The following is a 23,937-nucleotide window of genomic DNA, read 5'->3' as shown; positions in this document are numbered from 1 at the left end:
AATTATTAATTTCAAAATTTTATTTTTTAAACTAAATAAATAATAATAATAATAAATAAAACAATATCACCCTAAAAATCCTCGAGCAACATCAGAACTTGATAAACCTTTCACGGGTTGTTTTTGGATGTATTTGGTTTTGGGATTTCAAGTATTATTTTTCTCAGCTTTGTACTCCATTTATTTTTTTTATATTGAAATCTTGATTTGTCTCTCTGTTTGTTTGTTACTCCATTTATTTTTTTATATTGAAATCTTGATCTCTCTCTGTTAATGGAGGATGTAATTTACCAAAAAAAAAAAATAATATGCATATATATATATATATATATATTAATTTTAAGATATAAAAAAAATATACCAGTTTATTTGTGTTTTTTATTTCTCATGTACTTTTCTCAATCTTTTTTTTATTATAATTCATGCTTTACAAAAATATAATTTTAAGATATAAAAAATCCTTAATAAACTGGTATCAGAACTAAGTTTAATTACACTAACACTTTATTATCAACATTTACACGAGAGGAGCAAAATCTCCCTCAAAGCACTTTACTTTGCATCAAATTATGGTACAAAATATCATACTATAAGAATAAAACTAGCAGATACCATGCAATTGTTGCAACAAAAAAAAGGTCCTACCGGGAGTCGAACCCAGGTCGCTGGATTCAAAGTCCAGAGTGCTAACCACTACACCATAGAACCACTTTGTTAGACTGTTTGACTTTTATAATCATATTTCAACTAGAAATACACCTTGTTTGTTTTTCTTTTTAAAACAAGAGAGTACGTTACCCTTCGTATGTGGCATCCTTCTTACACATTTCTTCAAATATAACGGTGATGAGGGTAGTTTAGACCATTCTCTAGCTCGATTTTTATATTCTTTTAGTTTGGTTAAATCTCAAATGGTAATTAACTAAATTCTTGGTAAGTGACGCTTGGATAATGGTTCAAAATCTTTGCTGAACAAGTAAATTATATTTGTTAATATGTTTTATAAAATGAAAATTATTCTCACTTAATTTGTGAACTTCAAGTAAAAATAACATCACCCAAAACTTCACTTATCAAAAATATAAAAATAATAACAAAAAATTACTTCTTAAATATTTTAAAAAATTATATTTATAATTTTGCTTTAAGATATCATTTAACTGAATCAATTTTTTTATTATTAACTTGAATGTCTGCATCAGCTTATGAATATCTTAACTAATTCTACAAGTTCTGAAGTTAACAATCATATAAATTTTCCGTGATATTAAAATTTGTAGGACTCGAACTAATAATTTTAAAAAAACAAACTTAAAATCTAACCAATTAAAGTGTGTCTCACAACTTGAACCAACTCTTATCATAATATGCAGAGGCATGCGATAACTAATAAGCACCAAGAGCTTGTATTCTCGTAGTTTAGATTAAAAACAAGAAGCATATATGAGCATGCCAGGGTTAGTGTTGTGTTTTCTGGCATTTTGGGCTTGAATTCCAGTAGTTTAGATATGGCTGAACGACTCAAACAGCCCATCATTTTCCAGCTGCACTTGTGGCTCACTAAAACCTCCAAGTAATATTTTTCAAGATGTCAAAATTTTTATGATATTATTGATGATGTCAAAATTAAAGTTTCGGCGTGTTTCAATCACTCATTCTCTCTCCATTGCTCTCTCCTCTGTCCACTCTCATGCCATGTCATCCTTGGCAATAAATGCATGGAAAAATGCATGCAGGGTTTTTCAAAATCATAACCGTTGGGAGGGAAAAGTTTGGATGGAAAAGTACATGTTGACCGCTAAGAAATTTTGCAGCGGGCTAGGATCCTACCCGTTAAGGCTGGGTCCAAATGGCTTGGACTTCCCAATTTTCCAGCTATTTGGGCCTGGACCAAGCCCAGTCCAACCAGCACTTCTGAGCTCTGTGTAATTTCCTCACTGCTTGCGCATTTGCGACGACATTCAACTTTGGGAAAGAAGAAAATCTAGTGGTCCACAAAAGGCACAAATCAGCCTCGGAAGATAATTTGTTTTTTTTTAATAGTTTTTATTATAGTTTTAAAATTTAGTTTAATTTGGTGGGTTAACTGAGATGTGGTTGATCTGAAGTCTAATTAAATTTATAAAAAAGTAAGGGAATAAAAAACCCAAATGGTATATATAGGATTTAATGTTTTGTAATGGTAATTGAAGAAGTTGTTTAATTTCGTGGGTTAACATGAGATTTGATTGATATAAATCTAATTAAATTTATAAAAAAAAATAAGAAAAATAAAAAAACCCAAATGATATATATAGAATTTAATGTTTTGTAATGGTAATTGAAGTAGCTGCCAGCCTAATGACACAACTTAATACAGAAATTATATCTGCATAATATTTGATGATAATCAATAAAGAGGTTATTGAATGGGAAATTCTTAAATTATTTCATGCCAAGCGTTGTACGCCATTGATGATATTGACCTTAACTTGTGTTACATCAACAGAATACAGCTAGTGGCTTCAAATATGAACTTTGTAACCTGTGTGGCAGGATGTTCAAATATAATTTTATAAATCATCTTAAATAAAATAAATAATAATCAAAATAATAAAAAATAAATATAAAAAAAATTAAAAAATTAAAATTAATATTTCAAATAAAATAAGTAACAATTAAATGAATGAAGATTCAATTTGATAGATAAAAAATTTCAATTAAAAAATAATAAGGGAAAAAAAATAATAATTATAAAAATAATAACCAAAATTAATATATAAATTAAATTCTAATAGATAAAATTAAAAAATAAATATTCAAAACAAAATATATATAGAAATCATAAGTCTGAGGACCAAATTTGATATAATCAGTAAATAATATAATATTTTTAAAATTTTCACAATTTTCAAAAAGTGTTTTCCATTCAAAATAAAAGGAAAACACTTTCCTAGAAATCAAGCCAAATTTTCCTTTGACTAGAAAGTATTTTTAGTTGACCGGAAAATGTTTTCCGTTGACCAGCTTTTCTAATGATAAACAAACAAATAAAAGTTTGAAAAGTAATTTCTTAAAAATTAATTTATAGGAAACAAACACAGTCTTAGTCGGTATTTAAAATATATATAAAAAATATATTTGATATGTTAAAATATATATAAAAAATTAATTTCTAGGAAACACACACAGTTTTAGTCGGTATCAAATAATTTTGGACTTTTTTTTAATGTATTACTCAGAGATTTCCCATCCAGCCCATCAACTAGAGGCCATGATGTATAAGAAAATTAAACAAACAGGAAAAATCCTCATGATACATTAATCGAGATCTTATCATTTTCAAAATCATTTCTTTATCTTTTCAGTTTTTGTTTTTGAATAAAAACAGTGATTTTTCTCATACATGACCTCTATGGAAAATCTTTATGGTGATATCTTCAGAACTTTATAAAAAATCGCTCCATATCTCAATTGAATTCTCCATATCACGATTGAAATCTTCGCACATAACTCCATGAAAAAATAAAAAATCTCCATCTTGAGATCTCAAAATTATTTTTTCGTGAATGTCCAACCTCCTATCAAGCCCATCAACTAGAGATCACCTCGATCACTTTACCAGCCCATCCAAGATGCAGACATGAAAAGTCCATATACATAGGTGACTCGACATGTACTGCCACAACCCATAAGCATAAACTAGTTTTTCCGGTGAGGAAGTGGAGAGGGCATTTCCGGTGACAAATGTTAAAAGTTGTTAATTTCTTGTTTAGGGAGAACAGCATATGCTTTTATCTTGATGCTCAGTCACATCTCCATCGTTTGTTTGCATCTTTTACCCACAGAAGTGCGATTCCACATCAGAATTATCCTCGGAAGTGAAGTAAGTTTCAAGATCTAGCTTGTAGACTCCTATAATAAAAGTGTGCCAACTGGATTTTACCACTTAGTATGTTGGTCCCATTTAGCACGTTATGATTCACATGTTAATATTCACAATTCGGTTAATCTTTAGGCGGAATTGCAAGATTCTGAACATATAGAAACTTTTTCTCCGGCCAAAAATTTGAAATTATAGTAAGAAAAATGTGAATTAATTGGATCATCTTGCAACAAATACCGTGGTTGAGCGTGGACAAAACTATTGGAGCGATTAGGTTAAAAATAGCTTAAGACTTCCAAAAAAAAAAAAAAACCTAAGGAGATGGCTAAGTAGTTCAAAATGTCATTCTTTCTATTTTGTGGATTTGAAACTAGTATTTTGATGAATTTATTAAATTTATTTAAATGTAACAAATTAATGTGAAAATATATCTCTAAAATCATTTAAAAAACTAATCTTGATTAACATATAAGTTTATTCTAATTCATCCCTTACCACATTCATTAAAAAAATATATTATATAATATTTTAAAATCTTGAGGAGCCTGGTAATAATAAGAATAAGGGACTCAGAAGACAGCACACCTAAAAATAATTAAGGAATTAATGAATTGTTTGCTTGCTGAAAAAATGCTTTCATGAAAAGCATTTTCATGATTTTCTTATACCTGATTATATTAAGAATAAGCAACTAAAATTAATGACAAAATATTTTTATCAGTGATTTTGTTAGTAAATTAATTACCGATAAAATAATAATACAAATATTTTTCATCGGTAAATCGAAAGATTATGCTAGTGAAGATCGAAATGATTTCCAACTTATTAATTTTTAATTAAATATTAGAAATTAAGTAATTTATTTCTCAAAAATCATTTTTATCGCTAAATATAAAAAAATAATTTATTTATTATGAATATATGGAAAATGCTTTTAAGCTAACAATCGAGGATGCCCAAGTGATTTTCTGAAAATTAATTTGTAGTCACTCAATATTCCTTATCAACAGTACTGTGTAAACCTTGATATGTTACCTAACTCTAAGATTTCTAAAAGCATGGATCTATATATAGGCAACACAGTTTTTTGGATAATGGGCATATATTACAAACAGGATCAAAACCATTCCAAGGAAGCCGATCGCTTGCTTTCACCAAAAAATGTGGTTATATATGGATGGTTTTGCAACCAGCTGCTGGGTTTTTCTTTTTCTTGTTTTCTCTTACGAAATATATTAAGGATCAGCCTGATCAAGTGAAGTTTACTAGCTAGCACTTGAAAGATGAGCTGTAACCAATAAGATCACATGGTGGATGACACCTCAGAAAGAACCTTCTGGTGGGGCCCCAAGAACTTCAGGGTACTATGAATGGTACCAGCATTAGGGGCCTCGTCCTTGAAGATTGAGTGTCAACCTTCAAGAACAGGAAACCAAATATGGGTGAATATGGCATTAGGGCTGGAAAGGCTGTTTGGAATATGTTAAAAGCATTGTAACGAACTGGGAAAGAAACCATTTTGAGTTCTTAACACTTCCCACAGTTACATTGATATGTTATATTTATTAATTCAACATGCAACTTCCCTGTCAGAAAAGAAAAGATAAGAAACCTTGCAACTTGACTAGGTCGAGTCTTTGTATAAATAGCTCATGAGCTTTGCTAAGCAATACAACATTACCTAGCTAGGGTTTCCATTGAGAAACTGTGGCTTTGGTGCTGGGGGAGAGAGTTGAGAGAGACAGACTTATAATTGTCTTTCTTGATTTTTTGCAGTGGAGAGATGGCCTTGCACTTAACATGGGTGTTCGGTTTCGGTCTTTTAGGTAGAAATAATTACAAAGTCCTTATTTTGCTCTTCTATGCTTCCCCGTCAATTCCTTTTTTTTTCCTTCCTTTTCTCCCGGCTCTCTGATGCAAGGAACGTTTAGATAAAGAACTACTCAATGCTCATACATGCACAGCAGCTCCTACACATATCTTTGCTTCTCTAAATTATTGATTCAGTAAAAGTTTTGATCTATTATATATGAGTAATTCTCCATTGATGTAAAAGTTTCAGCTTTTCTTTTCATTTAGCTGAAAGGCAAAATTGCAGGAGGGTGCAACGAAGAGTGTTATTTTTTTGTAAGAACGACCATTTACTATATATCTCGAGAAACTAACTTATATTTTCTTTTCTTTTCTCTGCGAATGTAGGAAACATCATCTCTTGTTTGGTCTGCCTTTCTCCTCTGTAAGTCCTTGTCTGAAAATTCTAGCCTCAAGTCTTCAGATGTACTCTAATGACCTTCCTCTGTATTAACTAGTTGCTAACACGTACGATTGACGATGGATGATATCACAGGCCAACATTTTATCAAATTTGCAAGAAGAAGACAAGCGAAGGGTTCCAATCTATCCCTTATGTGATTGCACTATTTAGTGCTATGCTTTGGCTCTTCTATGCGATTTTCAAGAAGGAGACCATCCTTCTAATCACCATCAATTCTTTTGCCTTTTTTACGGCGATAGGTTACATTGTTGTCTACCTTTTATATGCCACGAAGAAGGATAAAGTACATCCCATGAACACTAGCTTACGTGACGTTTAAAGCCCTTTTCGAAGTACACTTCAGATTTACTAATATTTTGAGCTCAATTTGGTGCAGATTCTGACTTTCAAACTTCTCCTGTTGTTCAATGTCTTTGGGTTCGGTCTCGTCTGTGTGCTAACTCTCTTCCTAGCACAGGGCCACAAACATGTCCAAGTTCTTGGATGGATTTGCATGATATTTTCTATATGCGTTTTTGTTGCACCTCTTTTCATTGTAGTAAGTGACTTCGAGCATGCAAAACACAAATTTCAGGCTAATCTTGATCTTTTTCTAATACTTCATTGAATTTAATTCGCAGAGAAAAGTCATAAAAACAAAGAGCGTGGAGTTCATGCCTTTCTCTATGTCATTTTTCCTAACTTTGAGTGCACTCATGTGGTTCTTCTATGGCTATCTAAAGAAAGATCAGTTTGTCGCTGTAAGTGATCAAATATTTATACATACATGAAATATAAAATTGACTTTTCATTTAATGATTTTGTTTTTACATTGCTTCTCTTTCCCATCAACAGATTCCAAACATACTGGGCTTTATCCTCGGTCTTCTCCAGATGCTACTTTATATGATCTATAGGAACCCCAAGAAAGTTGAGGAGGTCGAGCCTAAACTTCAATTAGAAATATATGAACATGTTGTGGACCTTGAAAAGTTGGGTCCAGCAATCTGCTCCGAGATAACTATAGTGATTCCAAAGCTGAATGCTAGTGGAAACGGATTTGTTGAGGATCAAAATGCAAAGGGACAGGCCCTGGAAATCATGAAAGCCATAGATGTCGTAAACAAACTTTAGCAGCTTTGCCATAATTTTAAAATGATCTATGGTAACCCCAAGAAAGTTACTATAATTTGCATGTAACTGTATATGTATGTGGTCGTGCCTTAATTATGTAATTAGTTTCTGTTTAGGTAATTTGTCCTCGTGTAATTAAGGCTTCATGCCATTGATGTCTTCCCTGGTGTCATGATCGATTTGTGACCCTATTTAAAACATAAAATCAAAAACAAAATAAAAATATAAAAGAAATTGAAAAAATAAAAATAGAGAACGAAATGACAAACAAGTAAAGAAATACACCGAAATATATAAACATTGAGAGTTTGAGCCCTTCTCTAAAAAAAATCACAAGATAAAATATAAGAAGATAGGAGATAAACTATAGCCAAAAAAAAATTTTTGGAAAAAATAAGTAAAAAGTGAATCATAAATAGATTTGATCACAAAGCTAGAAAGAAAAATTAAAAAGATAAAAAACAAAATTCACCAAAACAGTGAAGGGCTCCCAAGACCTCACACAATTATAATAGAGGTTAGAGATTTTTCAGTAGCTCCCAAGCCTCTAGGACATTATCAGGGAGGCTACATACCTTTTACTTTTCAGTGAGATCTTTTTTTAATTAAAGGTTTTTATGCCTTATGCCAACTAGAAAGGTCACACCCTTTATATTTCAATGCAATCACTCTCCAATGAATGGATTGGTACAATAAAACCACCCTCTATAAATCTGTTTTTTTTCTATTTTAAAATTTTTCTAAGTATTGGTATCGCCAAGGGTCACCCTCCTTGGATTCCCCTAAGTCCTTTAAAATATTTTATAAGTATAGACTCATCTTTCATGAGTTTCCACTAGTCATTAATAAAAAAAAATTTAAGTATGATGTTTTTCTCTATAAATTTTCATAATCTCTTAAAAAAATATTCTAAGTATGAAGTCTTTTATATCTCATCTCATCCTCCTAAGAATTTTTCTAAGTATAAGTTTCCTCATGGTTTTCCTCTACATACTTAGACAAGTTTTCAAATATGGTGCATCCTCTTACACATGAATTCTCCAGTTTATTATCTGAGATTTCAACACCTCTTCTTATGTGAAGGAAATTTGATGAACTTGTCTTGGTAACCATATATTTTTACAAGTTTTTACATATTGATGCCATAAAAAGTTAGGGAGCTGCTGATGAATTCAAATAAAATAAACCTGAAAAATCCCTCAAAATAAACTCAAAAAATACTCTTAAAAAAGGAAAATCTAAAAAAAAAACCCAAAGAGCATGAGCTAGGGTAAAGATCTCGAGCCCACCCACCCGGAACATGGGTTCGTATTGTATCATAAATAAATACTTTTTCCACTTTTCCACTTTATTATCAAAAATAAATATTAAATTATACATTTGTTTTTGCCACTTCGTCTTGTATCATGCGCATGAACAATAAATACTTTTCCAATCATACCTGAAAGCACTAGCCTACTTGATAATTGATATTAAATCCATGCGTGTCGAATCCAACGCCACAAACTAAACTGGAAGAATGGATGAGCCCCAGGCCACAACAAATGCAGGAGTTTGGCAGGGCATCTCTCATTTAATTGTGGGCTCCCTCGCATGGCTGGCCTGTCTCTTTCCTTTCCAAATCAAGAATAAAAATGAACCTTGATGCTTTCCATTAGCAAAAACATATGGTGGAATCTGTGATATCATCACAATCAAGAGGTAATCACCACTTCGAATAGTTCAAATAATGACCATCACCACTGGTCAATTACTTCAAGAGGGCACTGTCAATCTTTGTCAGGTATCATACACCCACTATGTATCGTCTTCTTTCCAATGCTTTTGTTGACACAGTTTGAATCTATTTTGCATCCAAGACTTCTGCAGTTTTGCTTAAACCTCCTTGAGACTTTGTAAGTTGGATTGCTTTCGGCTTGATTCACGGTGTAAGATGGAAAACGGCTCATGTAATGCTTGTGCCATGGGGGTTGATGCTCTTAAAGTATGTTTTGTATTGCGGTAACTGCTGTAATTATGGTTTGAAAAAAAAATATTTTATAAAAAATATTTTTAGTTATGTTGGTTTGAAAAAATAAATGTTTGGTTAAAACTGTGGTTGAAATTGAGGTTAAAGAAAAAATGATTTTAATGTGTTTGGTTAAGAATACTTTTGAAATTGAGGTTATAAAATAATTTAAAAAATAAATGTATTAATATTGATGGTTTTTAATTTAAATATTATGAATTTAAATATTGCTATTACATCATGAAATAAATCACACTTTATATAAAAAAATTACTTTAACAAAAAAACTATCTACAATTTCATTACATACAAAATTCATCCGACAAGAACTATAAAATTAAATAAAATATTATCAAGAATAAAATTAAGATCACAGTACGAGTAAATTTAATTCATCTTAAACTAATTTTTTAAAAAAAATTATTGTTCACGTGAACAGTGCGAGTGAAATCAATTAACTGCACTTGTTTTTCAAAAAAAAAAAAAAAAATTGTTCAATGAACAATGGAGGCACTGGTCACTGAACATTAGCATGAATTAGATTTTGGCCCCACAGGAAGCAGCTCCTAACAGCTTCTTATTTTCTTGTGTTTCAAACGCAGCAGCACGAGGGACCCAGCAAACAGTGACACGTTTTTATTAATTAACCAAACAGTTTATTGCATGAAATCACAGAAAACATCGACATAACCACGTTGCCAAACAATTTCTTAGGCTTTTAACTTGTAAGAACTAGATTGACCCAAGTTTTCGAAGAGATTCCATCGGCATGGAAAAAAACAATCCAATCCGATGAACCCTAACTTTACAAGACAACATGCCGTGGCCTCCTTTAAGCTTAACCACTTTTCTTATTTTCAGGGCAGGAGGTTTTGGAACGGAAACAAGAGCAGGGAGTCCAGTTCTTAATGGTAACAATAGTTTCTACCTAACGGCGACTGGTTTTGTCCCAGAAGCCCAAAGATTCTGCAGAGTCTCGACCTAAAACCCAACGAATGGGTCGAAGGCCTGGCGGCCTAACCATGTCCTCCATGACAGAACTCTTCCCCGAGTAACTTAGGGGTTTGCCCAACTCGTTGGAAACGGATGTGATCTCGCGCGCACCCTATCCGGTTCACGCTGGCCGAGGTGTCCTTCATCAGAGTCCAATCTCCATCACGTAAAATATAAATACATTAAGAAACCATTTGATTATGTATTATAAAAATATCTTTCAAAAAGTTTAATTTAATTTTTTATTTTAAATTAAATATTTTTTTATTTTAAAATTATTTTGATATACTAATATCAAAAATAATTTTTAAAATTAAAAAAATATTATTTTAATATTTTTGAGGTGTTTGAAAATATTATAGTTGTCGCAATTGAAAGTGTTTTTTTTAAAAATACATTAAAATAATTATTTTTAATATTAAAATATTAAAATCATCTAAAATATTAAAAAATTAATTTAAAAAATTAAAATTTTAAAAAACACGGTACTCTTAAAAACAACTATACCGACACTCTTTGATACCCCCGAAGATGAAGACACTACTTGCAACATGTCACTTTTATAATTGGTTTAAAGTTCATCATCAACGGCACGTCGCTCAAACAATCCATAATCAAGACAGCTTAGCAGTGACTTGTGGTCCCACTTAAGTAGTTTAAGATTGCAAGTAACAAGTACATGACTTGTTTTATTTTCGTATAGAAACTAATTTGAGTTTAAAACTACATAAATACCATTTAGCTATAAGATAAAACACGAAAAAATTAGTAAATACATCACTGCTAGTTATTTTATTTCTAATCATAAAAAAGGCCAAATCCTTATATCCATTGTCATAAAATATGTTATATAAATGGAAAATCCTTTACCGATCCTAAACATACAATTAAACAGTTGTTAAAAGTCATAATCTTTCATTCACAAAAAAAAGAAAGGGTATAATAATCGTTAAATTTAATAAATAAATAAAAATTCTGATTGGCAAAAACATTTTTTTCTCTCTACAAATATTAATAAATAAAAATAAATAAAAAAGAAAATACAAGAAAAGAGAAGCAATAATCTAGTCTTATCGAACTCTAATTATATTTGTTTTGCATTATAATAGTGATTGTTTTTTAAAATATTTTTTATTTAAAATATATTAAAATAATATTTTTTTATTTTTAAAATTCATTTTCAATATTATACTTCAAAACTATCTAAAATCATATTAAAAAACTAAAATATTAAAAAAATTATAAAACATTTTAAAAATACTTTATAAACATAAAAATAAACACGCCATAATTACATCTTGGTCTGAAATACAAAGCATGGCTGCGACAACTCATAGAATCCCTAAAATGTATATTAAGGGCTTTTAAAATCAAAATTCTAATATCAATGTTGTGGGGTTTTCTCTTTTGGCTTTCATCAATTAACTTATTGGATTTTAAATAAAAGATGATTGATTGAACAAGAGGCTACATGTTAGCCTAACTACTAGGATTTGGTGTTTTGAAGCAAAGATTTATCGAATAAGAGGCTGCAGGTTAGCCTAACTACTAGGATTTGGTGTTTTGAAGCAAGGAATATATATATATATATATATATATATGTTGCAAATTCTTTCCCAGGCAGATGACGCTTGTTGGATTAACAACGAAGCAGGTTGCCGGGCAATGTCACTGCCAGAACTTATGTTATACGTACTATTTACCAACAACCATTTTCCAACTAAAATTATAAATAATATTAAGAATTTGGGATAAAAAAAAAAACTTTGTTTTTTTTTTATAATCTCATATTTAAATTATGTGGTTGTTAAATTTGATGGTCATTAGAAATTTATCTAGTAATTAACTTTGAAGTTTATAAAAATTAATTAAAGTATGTGTAAATTAAACGGAAGATCCTATATGAATTAAAAAAAAAAAAATTTACAAACAATGGCATGATTGTATGCCCTCAATCAATCTATAATGAAGGACCTTGTATAGAAGGAGGAGGGACCTGATTTACACCAGGTGCCATTGTGCAACTATTTACAAGCAGACCTTGCAAATATTACCCTACAAAACACAAATCCAAGCTTTGTTAATATACAGGTACATATCAGAATATAGACACATATTACACAGGCTGTTTTTGGTTTTTAGCATGTTTTTAATATCTAAAAAAAAATGACTGAATAATTCAGTTGAAAAACAAATTGGTGAAATATCGAAAACATGACTTTTATAACTTATCATTATTTAAAATATCAACATCTAATAAATAATGTTAAATATGAATTAGAGAGAGAAAGGAGAGAGACAAATAAAGAAAAAAAAACCCTGAAGACACATATCAAAGCTCCGATTACGACACTATTAGTATCATTGAAAAGATCCCGACGATACGAATCCAACACCACCAATAAAAATTACCAATGGTGACCCGAGTGGGCACACTTGCTATAAAAAACAAGTGAGTTACTTTTCGCCTTTAAATAGCAAGTGTGGTCCACTGAATTCATTATTGATGACCTTTTTTGGTGTTGTTATTTTCGTTTTATAGAGATCTTTCTTGCTATATTGGTGGTGTTGTAATCAAAACTTCGATATATTTCTAATATCCTTTTTCTTTCTCTTTCTTTCTCATCTCTTCTTTTTTCTTTCCATTTAATATTTTTTATGTCATTATTTTGAACAACAAGAAGTTATAAAAATCACATTTCTCAATCGTGACATGTATAAATTGTGCTATTTAGCTTTTTTTTTTTTTTTTCAATTGTGTTATTTCATCAATATTTTTAATTAAATGTGTTAATTTTTTTATTAAAAAAAATCCATATTTCAACAGACATGCATTATGATGCATTAGCACATTATTTATGATACACTGGAACCCGTTGATTATAATCTTCAAACGAGATGGGACTACTAGCTAAGCCAGATATTGCTCGAGGAGGGGGTGGTTAGCTGATCTTAATGAACTAATAAAATTCTTAGGAGTATGATATCATATAAACCAAGCAATGGAAGATTACATTATAAATTTCCAACTAACAAGAATATTAAGATTAAATCTTATTTTGAATATTTCTAAACAAAACATGTTTAAATATTTAAATATTACCAATTAAAAAAATTAAAAAACCATGCATTTATTTTCCAATTTGAAACTAGCTTCTTTTTTTTTTTTTTTTACTTCTGAATTTTAATTAATGCTCAATATCAGGGAAATCAAATACAAATTTGTTATTCAAGTCTGTAAGAGGACTTTTCACCCAATTCACTGGCCATTTAGCTCTAGCTATCCAATCAAGCTAGAAAGCTCAATCAGTTGGGACTTACGTAGAAAAGGTGTTAAAGTTACGTTTTACTAAATCCTTGTTAACGTGAGATTTAGTATTTTCAATAACTTTAATTTTTGGTCCAATAAATTAATTATTATATTAAATGGCAACAAAATTATATATCAATTAGGAGTTGTAATAGTAGGTGTTTTCTCGTAAGTCATTATAGCTTATAGTTATGAAAATAGCAAATGATGTTCAATAAATCAAGTTAATTGATATCTGCAAAAAGTTTTTTTTGATGAATGTGAAAACTTTCTAGTAATAAAATTAGTAATTTTATAAAAAGAAAAAATATAATAATATTTTAGAGAGATAGAATTTAAAAATAAAAATGCTAAAAATATTAATGATAAGGAAATTGTAAATATTTTATTTGAAGACTTTAATGTATATTTATAGTTAATAAATCTTATATATTGGGATCCAGCTTTGTAGTCCAATCTCAAAAGGTGTTTTTTTTTGGGTTTTTTTAGGAGGTTTGTGTCCGTTTTAAGGTGGGGTTTTGATTAATTTTATTTGGATATATAAGATGTAATTATGTTTCATATTTTTCTTTTTTCTCCTCTCTTCCTCTTTATTCTTAGGGTTTTTTCTACTTTAGTGGATGGATACCAGTAGTAGACAGATGCTTCATAGCCCACGCGTTGACAAAAAAACTAAAGGAGAATAGGTTTTATTATACCCCTTCTCACATAACATTATTTATTAGAATAATTGTTTTTTTCTTTCTTTTATTTTTTATTCTAATTTATGGTTTTTTTTTTAAAATTTTAATTCTATCTTTTAATATTATGTTTAATAAAAATTAAGCTTTATAATCTTTTTCAATTTATTTTTATGAAGGTCATCTCAAACTCATAATTTAAACTATACGATTAATGAGTTAACTTGGTCAACTTAAGTTAGTTTTTTATTTTAATTTTGTCTTTCAACATGTTGATTGAGAATAGAGATTTATAATTTATTTTAATTTACTTTCTATTATGTTATCTCAGTCTCATGATCTAAATTGTAAGTTTGACAAATTAACTTAGATCAACTTAAGTTACTTTTTAGGTTTTTTTTAATCAATGTTTTTTGCTTTATTTTTCAATATTGAATTTATTAAAAATTAAATTTTATAATTTATTTTAATTTGATTTTAACGAGGTTTTTATGTTTTTATGACTTAGTATGCAAATTAATATGTTAAGCTGAGTTGACCTGAATTGACCTAATATATTGATGTTTCAATATTTATTAAGAATATCACATCATAAATATATATATTTATCTTGAATCAAACTATATATTTTTTTTATCATCTAAATTCTCTTTGAATTTTCCAAAATAATTAAGCTATATTATATCAATTTTTATATAGATTATATTATAAATAAAATATTAGCAATGTTTATATATTTTTTTATATTAAAATAATTAAACTGATATCGGTTTCCAAACACGACTCTTCTTATGAACAACATTTAAAATAATACAAAACGACGCGTCTTGTGAATGGAAAAAAAAAAAAAAAAAACAGCGTCGTTTTTCACCATTTACAGATTTGATTTTGCCTTCATCTTCTTCTGTGTGTTTCAGTTCACCAACAAAATAACAAACAAAACACCTACTCCCCCTCCTCCTCCACCTTCTTCACTACCAATCCAAGCCCGTCTCCTTTTTATCTTTTTCCCAAAAAAAAAAGGCAGACTGTTAATTATTTTGTCATCAAAATTTAAAGAAAAGAAAAAGGTTTCGTCTGCGTTCATTTCTGTAATCTCTCTCTCTTTATATTTTTAGATCTGTTAATTTTTGGTTGATGTGTGTGAATTTTAGGTGTCTTTTTTGATTGGGGAAACCGAGAGTGGAATATTAAACACGTTGTGGTAATTGGTTGGAGGAGGAGAAGGAAACAGGTCAAAAGTCAAATAGAAATGCCGGAGGAGGATTTGGTGGATATAAAGTTCAGGCTTTATGACGGGTCGGATATCGGACCGTTCCGGTACTCATCAACGTCTACTGTTGATATGCTTAAGCAGCGGATTGTTTCTGATTGGCCCAGAGGTTTTTTTTGTTTTCAATTTCTCGCTATTTCTTTCGAAAAAGAAATTACTTGTTTTAATATTTATGTATCTGATTTTTTTTAGTTGAATTTACCTGATTTGGGAAGATTTATTTTATTCTAAAATTGGGTTAATTTGCTTTAGTTGGAAACTTTTAGGACCATGTTTAGTACCCAGTGATTGAAATTCAAAGCGGGTGCTAATTTTCTTGGGTTTTTTTTGGTAAGTCGTTGAAAAAGTGAGGATTCAAATAGTTTGATGTAAATGGTAGTTTTTACTTCACGATTAAAAAACGGGTGATCTATCTGTTGATGTTGTGAAAAGTTGGTGGTTTAGAGATGTTATTTATGTTGTGAGATTGTTGGTGTTTGAAGTTGTGGCTGCCGTAATGGCATATTGATTCTACAACATATTGATTCGAATTTGTAGAGTAGGTTTTGTTTATGGGGTTTGTTTTTATGGCTGTTGTTGGAAATAAATCGTGGGAAGCTAGCCTGCTTTTGTTAGTATTTGGTTATGATTTGTATTACTGCTTGATTAAGGTGAGACTAAGTGGCGTGGACTGGTAACATATGATTGCTTTGCTATCTAAAACTGTTACAGTTGAAGAATATGTTGGGTAGTTTGAAGTTTTTGGATTCAGTCTGGGGTATGTGACCTAATATAGTAAGGGCGGTGGGAGCATGTGCAGAATCAAGAAAGGTAATAGAATCCGCCTGTAATATGCCAAGTCTTTAGGCATGGATGATGGTGTTCTTTATGTGAACACTGGTCAGCCATGTCTTCTTCCTTTCCAGGAAAATGCTGAATTCCAAATTTAGAAATATTGACAGCTAAGCTAAGAAAGCTAAAGATCTCTTCTTGTTTGAAAAACCTGTCTACTTTCAGGGCAGGGATGTCTCCAATGGGTTTTTCTTCGTGCTGTTTTGGTTATGTTTTTTTTTGAATGCTTTCTTTTTTATTTCTAGGCAAAACAATAACTCCCAAGGCAGTGAATGAAATCAAGCTGATAAGCTCTGGTAAAGTCTTGGATAACAACAAGACTGTGGGTCAATGTAGAACACCTTTCGGAGAAGCGGCCGGGGGAGTTATCATAATGCATGTTGTTGTACAGCCATCTCTAGCAAAAACCAAAACAGGTATTTTCTATTTTAAATCATCTGTCCTGCTTAACAACCTTTTCCTTTGTTTTCTGAACTGATTTTTTTACTGGCTTGATGGTTATATATGGACCTCATGGAATCGAAATGACATGATTGAACATCTGATTTGGATTCTGACAGAAGCAGTAGTTTTAACTACCAATGTCCTCTTTTTGGTCAAAACTTTCATGTTTTGTACTCTGATGTGCACATGGTGATAACCGTTTTTATGCTTAGCTGGATTTTTCCTAGCCTTTAGTTACTTGATTTCAAACTCGCTGTCAAAGATATTCTATTTATATCAATGAGGAAGATATAGAAATTCGACATGGTACTTGGACTTGACTTCATAGATCCTAAGTGGTGCACATGTGTGCTTTCTCCTTGCATTTCTAGCGTGTCTCCATATTTATCCTTGGAGGTCATCTGTATGAATGATGAAGACCCAGATTTATAACCATCCAGACCCTACTATAATGGGCTGGAGTCAAAGTCAGTTCATTCACCTGAGTTCCACCACTTTTTTTCCTTCCGAGGAGTCAATCTAACAAATGGTGATACAATGCCCCTGGGAAGTCTAAATTGGAGTATGTCAACAAGGAAAATTGTACATTTCTCTGTAGGGGGGTCTCATTTTCCTGAAGAACTTGTTTCTTGCTCCAGTGGTCAGAGTAGTTTGGTTTTGAGTTCCATGAAGTTATGAACAAAGAAAAGGAAAAGGAGCCCATATCAAATAATTCAATCAGTTGGTCTATTCTACTGGACATATTCAAAGTTCTTTGCTCCTGGAATATGTAGTGATCACATGCTTTTCTATATACTTAAGTTTAGGTTTCGATGGTGGGGGTTTTGCTCAGTGTGTTTGAAAGCATGGCAGCGGTTGCTTTTTAAAGTGTTTTTTTTTCCGGAAATGAATTAAAATAAAAAAAATTATTTTTTAAAAATTATTTTTAACATCAGCGTATCAAAATTATCAGAAAACACTTAAAAAATATTAATTTAAAATAAAAAAATATAAAAATTCAATTTTTTTCAAAAGCGATTTTAAAATGCAAAAACAAACGACCTATAAGCATTTCTCTGCCTTGGATATTGACTTGTGCCTGCTCTCATGTTGCAGAACTCCATTGAAACTTAAAATTTCCCGTGGGGTAGTATTCTCTCAATTTAAATTTAGCAGCTCAGAGACCTTACAGCCTAGGCTATTTTTAAACATCTGTTTGTCATAGTATACATTATTTCCTTGTTTGTAGGCCTCTTTTTACGCTTGGGCTATTTCACGTGGAATCATTGCATTAGTTCTCTTCAAGCTTGTTGCTCAAAAGCTTCTTATTTTAACGATTACTCGATGTCTTTCTTTGTGCAGAAAAGAAGATTGATAAATCTCCGAAGAAAATCGTGTGTTCGTGTTCCATAATGTGAAGGCAAAGTACGTAGAAATCTCGGGAATTGCACCCATGGTACCAACACTTTAGGTACAGCAATTGTTTTCTCTGAACATCTGTGTCGCAGTATTCACGTGTAATTGTAAAAGTGTCCAGTTGTGTTATGTTTCTTTCCGTTTTTTTTCCTGGTTTGTTCTTTAAAGACGAAGATTTGTACCAGTAATAGAAAGCTGTATACAACCATTGATGTAAAGACATGATCCGTAATCATATATCAAAGAGAAATACTTCTGTGTTAATGATGATGCAAATTAACAATTTGTGGGTGGATTTATAGTACCTGCTACCCCTAGCATTTTCTGCCCTGCAAGTGCTATGCAAGTTTGACGATTTTGCTGAAGTTAAAATTGCACTCATCCTAGATCACTGCAGCATCAAATGTAGGCAAATGTTATTATAAAGAGAATAATACAGTCGATTAACCAGGTTACAGAAATACGGATTCTCAATAGGTGGACCTGACCAGGAACGATCATCTACAAAGAGGGTAATCATGCGATAGAGAAACGGCGGAAACAAGAAAAGGGCGATAAATCAACAATCAGAGAGGGATACAGGGACAAAATCTCTAGATCTGCCGGAGAACTTTCTCAGCTGCTGCTATTGTCTTTTGAATATCTTCATCAGTATGTGCCAGGCTTGTCACTTTTCTTTGCATCAGCGAAATTGTAAACAGGTCCCTCCTTGAAGAAAAACCCAAACATTCCAACGTATATATCCACCACAAATTGCATGCCCAGTTTTCTTGCCAGCATCAATAATGCCTTGAACAAGTTCACTGGTGATCTTATCCAAGTATTCATAACTTCCTGGTTCCTGCAACCGCTTCAGAGCGTGTATCCCTGCGGTCATAGCCAATGGATCCCCACTCAAGGTCCCAGCCTGATACATTGGCCCCGCAGGTGCAACCATCTCCATAATCTCCCTTCTCCCACCAGATGCACCAACAGGCGGACCACCACCTATGATCTTCCCTAGTGTTGGTAAATCAGGAGTTATGCAAAAATACTCGTGGCCGCCGCCATAGGACAAACGGAATCCAGTCATGACTTCATCGAAAATTAGAACATTATTTTCTTTGATTATCTTGCTAAGAGCATTGAGAAATTCAGATTTAGGGGGAATGAAACCAGCATTTCCCACAACAGGTTCAAGGATTACTGCACAGATCTCTCCTTTGTTATTCTCAAAAAAAATTTCCATGGGAGCAATGTCGTTATAGGGGGCTGTTAGAGTCTCATAGGTTGCTGCTCTGGGGACACCAGGGGAGTCAGGAGCCCAAGGGTTGCAACACCACTACCTGCCTTGACAAGGAATGGACCGGCATGGCCATGGCAACAGCCCTCAAACTTGATAATCTTCTCCCGTCCAGTGGAGGCGCGGGCCAGGCGAAGCACACCCATACATGCTTCTGTGGCTGAGTTAACAAACCGAACCATTTCTATGCTTGGAAACTGCTTTGATCACCATCTCTGCCAAAACATTCTCTAGAAGACATGGGGCACCAAAGCTGGTTCCTTTCTTCATTGTTTCAGCCAAGGCGGCGAGTACCTGCAAGTAAATGTCAGTCCGCAAGATTGACAAATAAAACCAAAGGGTACACTGTATTCCAGAGCCAATATCTAGTAGACTTCCATGAGAAGCAACAGACAATGAAATGGTCCGTCTGCTATCTTTTCCATTGATTCAGGCAAGAGAATGAAAATCTTTTCTGGATAATTAAATAATGGCAATCTCCATTCCCATTCATTCCTAGATATCCAACGGAAGAAATTTCAAAATAAGATAACTTTCAGCTACAGCTCTACAAAATCAACAATTTGCTCTCTCAAATCAAACTCAAACCAGAAATAAACCAATTTCAACAACTTAACCAAATCCAAATCCAAGAAGACTCTTACTACGTTCAAAACAGCACAAACTTGGGACCTTAAGAAGTCAAAATAGGAAACTAGAGACCTCAAATTAACAAAACAATCAAAACCCATTATTAATGATGGAAAAAAAAAAAAGGGTAGTGCTTTATTTTTACCTTGGCAGCATTAAAAGCTTCTTCAGATTTTTTAAGAGTGAAACTCTTCTTCTTTTTCTCTTCTTCAACGGAGACAACCATTTTAATGCTGCAAAAGGACAACCTTGATGAAGAATGGTTTCTTGTCTGATATAGCTTTCTTGTTGCGGAACATGAAAGTCCTAAACCAACACTATCACCTGTAATTATCGAAGCCATTATTTTTTTTTACACTGGTTTTTCGTGTTTAATTTTTTGGGGTATTAACAGTCTCTGTCTGGTCAAAGATGATTGATTATAAAAGATTTTGCAAGGGAAACCGGTGGATCTTTCACTTGTTAGGTTTACATAGGGCCACACTTCACATGATCCGGGTCGGGTCAGTGGCCTTTTTTGAATTCAGCCTTCTCCAGTGCCAGGTTGACCATGGGTGATGTTAATTAAAGTCAGAGAAAGGTATTTTTATTGGAGTTGAAGCTAAATTATTTATTTATTTATGAGATTTTAGGTGAATTTTTATTTTTTTATATTTTTGTATATAAGTGTGTGTACTTTTATTTTTTTTATTTGAATATCTACATTTTAAGAGAAATTCATTAATTGAATGCTTCTGATTTTTATAGCTAAGAATGTCCACATCATATAATTTTTTTTTTTTAAAAAAAAGATACACTCAAATAAAAAAACCCACACACCAAACACGTAATAATCTCTATTAATAGGCATTTAAATGTTTTTATATGCATGGATAGTTCACATGACAACTCATCAAAATTTGCATCAGTAGTTTAATAGTGTATATATATTTAAATTAGTGTTTTGCATGTGCTTTATTAAATCAATTTTAAATTAAAAATAATAATTTAAAAGTAAAAATAATTTTTAAAAACGTCTTTTAAACACTTTACATTTTCATGGGAAGCAACAAGTTTTGGTTAACATAGAGTACGAGGCCATTATGAAATTTGTGACGCGCAAAACAGTAGAAAACACAGATCAGTGCTTGTGCAGCCATGTCGTCCTCATCCACCATAACAACACAAACATTCTCCGATTGCTTCAAATTCTCGCATCCATGATCGAATATTAACTATAATATACGAATATAAACCATATACAGAGAGGTCACCCCAAAAAAAAAATCAGAATCGCATCTAATTGCTTCGTCCCAATTCAGCCTGCAAGACCCTGTACCGTATTCTAATTTCTAAACCTCTCAATCCGCCCCGAAAAAATCCATCCAAAACACACTAGGGCCTCCGGGCAGTAAGTGTCTGACAAAAATCCAGCAGTGTGCGCTATATAATATGCCAATGTTGCTAGTTTTTGGTCCTTGTATACTCTTCAATGGCATGTTATGGAGGAGACTGACAAAGGGTACGAGAACGTATTGGCATATTCAAAGGTGAGAATGCCACCAGTTTCCAAAGGCTTTCCATCGTTTACGAGGCAGTCGTTGTAGCGAAGCCGCTTGAATATCTTGGGGTCGATGAGGCGAGCAGAGCTGAACCAGCCACAGTTGAGGTGAACCCTGGAGATGTCACATCCAGTGGCGCACATGTTCATGATCTGAACAGTGTAGGTAGGTATGCCACTAGAGAGAGGAGCCGTGGGTCCCTGACTTATTACAATATCAGCGCCTGTACACTTTTCTCCGATCCTGCTAGGTTCTTCCATTGCCAGCGCTGTGTGAAGCAGATACAAACAAGGTAAAAGGCAAACTTTTTATTAAATTCCATGACAGTGAAAGCTAAGATATGCTCTTTTTTTAAATAAAAAAAATGTAGCTACACGCTTGGCAGCCTCATTAAAACGCGATGTGAACTCAACCAGCTGACCCACCAAGAGGGAATCTTGAAAAGACAAAAAATACTTTTTGGAGGCGAGTCACAGGAATTATGTGAGAGAGGAACAGAGAAAATTAACTCATGATCCATCCTTTATTCAAAGCTCAATGCTTCCCTTCCCCGTGCACAAAAATTGAAAACTCAACCAGACCTTTTGGCCCAAAACAACTTGCTAAGGCTGCTCACAAATTTTTAAGCAGAAAGGCTAAAAAAGGTTGACAGAAACATAAAGGGATTCTAAATCCCATCAAGAAGATACTTAGTGTTCCTATTTACTACTACTACGACAGCCCAATTGTTGAAGAAGGGTGTCCGTAGTGTAAGGGACCACAATTTGCCAGCGGTGCACGTTAGCATGAAACATAGCTAGAAAACACGGACGTGCACCTCTGACACGTATATCGTACGCTCATCTGAATAATGTGCCGACGGTCTTCCCTGCTGCCGAGATAAAAGGGTATTTGTTATCAGGGAGTGTCATAAACCATAAAAGACCCACATATACCTTCCCCCACGTCATAACACTTTGTTTTGGCCCCCATTTATTTTATTTCGAAGATATAAAAAACAAAAATTCCATATTAAAAAGAAATTGCAAAATCCACCTGATATTTATTTTCTTTTTTCAAGAAGGAAAACCTAAAATAATTTTGCAAAAATTATGAGTCCTTACAGCGAACAAGCAGCTTGCGATGCAGGGCAGAGACACTGTATTTCCCCTCCTCGTGAAGAAACATGCGGCTCAAGCCCATGAATCCACTTTCATCTTTACTCGAACCTGAAAATTAATATTAAAAAAATATATAACAAAAAATAAAAAATAATAATAATTAGAGGAATGAAAACAGATGATGAGATGGATCAGGTATTTTGGATTTTATAACAAAAATAAAATAATGAAGACAAAAACAAAAGGTTATTAAAATTACCAAAACCCACCACTTCAATGATAAATAAATAATCACTTTAATCCATCAAGATAAATAAAAATCCAGAGACAAACCTGAGAGAAATGAAGATGTGGATATCAGTATAGCCAGCAAGACGACCATCACCAAAACGACGCCAATTATCTTCGAAACCACCGTCCTCATCGTCGAAGAAGAAAAACTCATTGACACTCTCTCAAACTCAAAAGCTTCTCTTCTTGAAACTGTCAAAAGGAATGGCGTCTCCAAGAAGTCAAAGACGAAGAGACTGACTAATGATAGAACAACTCGAAAATGAGTAAGAACAAAACGACGGAGTCTGACTCGGGGAGAGCTTCGTTTTTTGATAAGATGTTCACTCACTCTCTCTCTCTCTCAAAAATCTGCAAAACATAACGAGAGAGGTATTATGTAGTTGTATATATATCACATCAAAGAACGACCGTCAGATTATAAGAGAAACAAATGGTTCAGATTTGACTTTCAAAACACAGAAAAGAAACTGCTACGACTACTTTCCCTGCCTATAAAATTAAAACATCTTAGGTACACGAGGGGAGAAAGATTTTAAATGTTTAGGAAGGCTGTTCAAAAGTATTATTTATTTTTAAATATATAAAAATAATTTTTAAATTTCTCTTAATGTTAACGTATTAGAATCATTAAAACAAATATCAATTTAATATTTTTTAAATTAAATATATTTTTAAAACGGGCTAAAATACAATTAAAAACTCACTCCCAAGCATGCACTGGAAGCCATAACTACGGAGATTTGGATCAGAGCTGTAAAAAGCATGAAGAATGAAAAACAAAATAGGCAGAGTTCTCAACAGAGGAAGTTGTCGAGGGAAGATAAAGATTTAAAAAACAAAAAGGTGCTGCTGCAGACTGCGGAATTTACTACGCTATAACGGTGGAGACAAAAAGCAGAGACA

At 32.4% G+C, this 23,937-nt stretch overlaps 3 protein-coding genes, 1 non-coding gene and 1 pseudogene across 5 annotated transcripts; 2 read left to right on the top strand and 3 right to left on the bottom strand.

Moving 5' to 3' along the window:
- Positions 1-636: 636 nt before the first annotated feature.
- On the bottom strand, positions 637-708 carry TRNAQ-UUG (transfer RNA glutamine (anticodon UUG)). The gene has a single exon. It is a non-coding gene; the product is annotated as a tRNA-Gln (tRNA).
- A 4,940-nt stretch (positions 709-5,648) lies between these two features.
- On the top strand, positions 5,649-7,253 carry LOC118044642 (bidirectional sugar transporter SWEET10). Its single transcript, XM_035053048.1, has 6 exons — positions 5,649-5,691; positions 6,065-6,101; positions 6,213-6,423; positions 6,517-6,678; positions 6,761-6,880; positions 6,975-7,253. The coding sequence occupies exons 1-6, from the start codon at positions 5,649-5,651 to the stop codon at positions 7,251-7,253; spliced, it is 852 nt and encodes a 283-aa protein (XP_034908939.1).
- A 7,894-nt stretch (positions 7,254-15,147) lies between these two features.
- On the top strand, positions 15,148-18,777 carry LOC118044643 (membrane-anchored ubiquitin-fold protein 3). Of its 2 annotated transcripts, XR_004686820.2 has the most exons (5): positions 15,148-15,314; positions 15,399-15,626; positions 16,594-16,764; positions 18,134-18,242; positions 18,639-18,777. XR_004686820.2 is itself a non-coding variant. In XM_035053049.2 (4 exons), the coding sequence occupies exons 2-4, from the start codon at positions 15,497-15,499 to the stop codon at positions 18,187-18,189; spliced, it is 357 nt and encodes a 118-aa protein (XP_034908940.1). In that variant the 5' UTR covers positions 15,149-15,314; positions 15,399-15,496; the 3' UTR covers positions 18,190-18,451. The 2 variants fall into 2 exon arrangements, 1 of the variants encoding a protein (XP_034908940.1); XM_035053049.2 differs by lacking the exon at positions 18,639-18,777 and having other exon boundaries at positions 15,149-15,314; positions 18,134-18,451.
- Positions 18,524-20,448, bottom strand: LOC118044839 (glutamate-1-semialdehyde 2,1-aminomutase 2, chloroplastic-like; annotated as a pseudogene).
- Positions 20,449-21,182: 734 nt separating this feature from the next.
- On the bottom strand, positions 21,183-23,451 carry LOC118044644 (protein TAPETUM DETERMINANT 1). The gene is made up of 3 exons (XM_035053050.2): positions 23,074-23,451; positions 22,744-22,848; positions 21,183-21,908 (listed from the first exon to the last, which is right to left on the bottom strand). The coding sequence occupies exons 1-3, from the start codon at positions 23,183-23,185 to the stop codon at positions 21,568-21,570; spliced, it is 558 nt and encodes a 185-aa protein (XP_034908941.1). The 5' UTR covers positions 23,186-23,451; the 3' UTR covers positions 21,183-21,567.
- Between the last annotated feature and the right edge of the window lie 486 nt (positions 23,452-23,937).

This window comes from Populus alba, chromosome 12 (assembly GCF_005239225.2).
Source record: "Populus alba chromosome 12, ASM523922v2, whole genome shotgun sequence".
Taxonomy (NCBI): domain Eukaryota; kingdom Viridiplantae; phylum Streptophyta; class Magnoliopsida; order Malpighiales; family Salicaceae; genus Populus; species Populus alba.
Note: the sequence above shows the minus strand (reverse complement) of the source record. Positions and strands in the feature narration are given on the sequence as shown.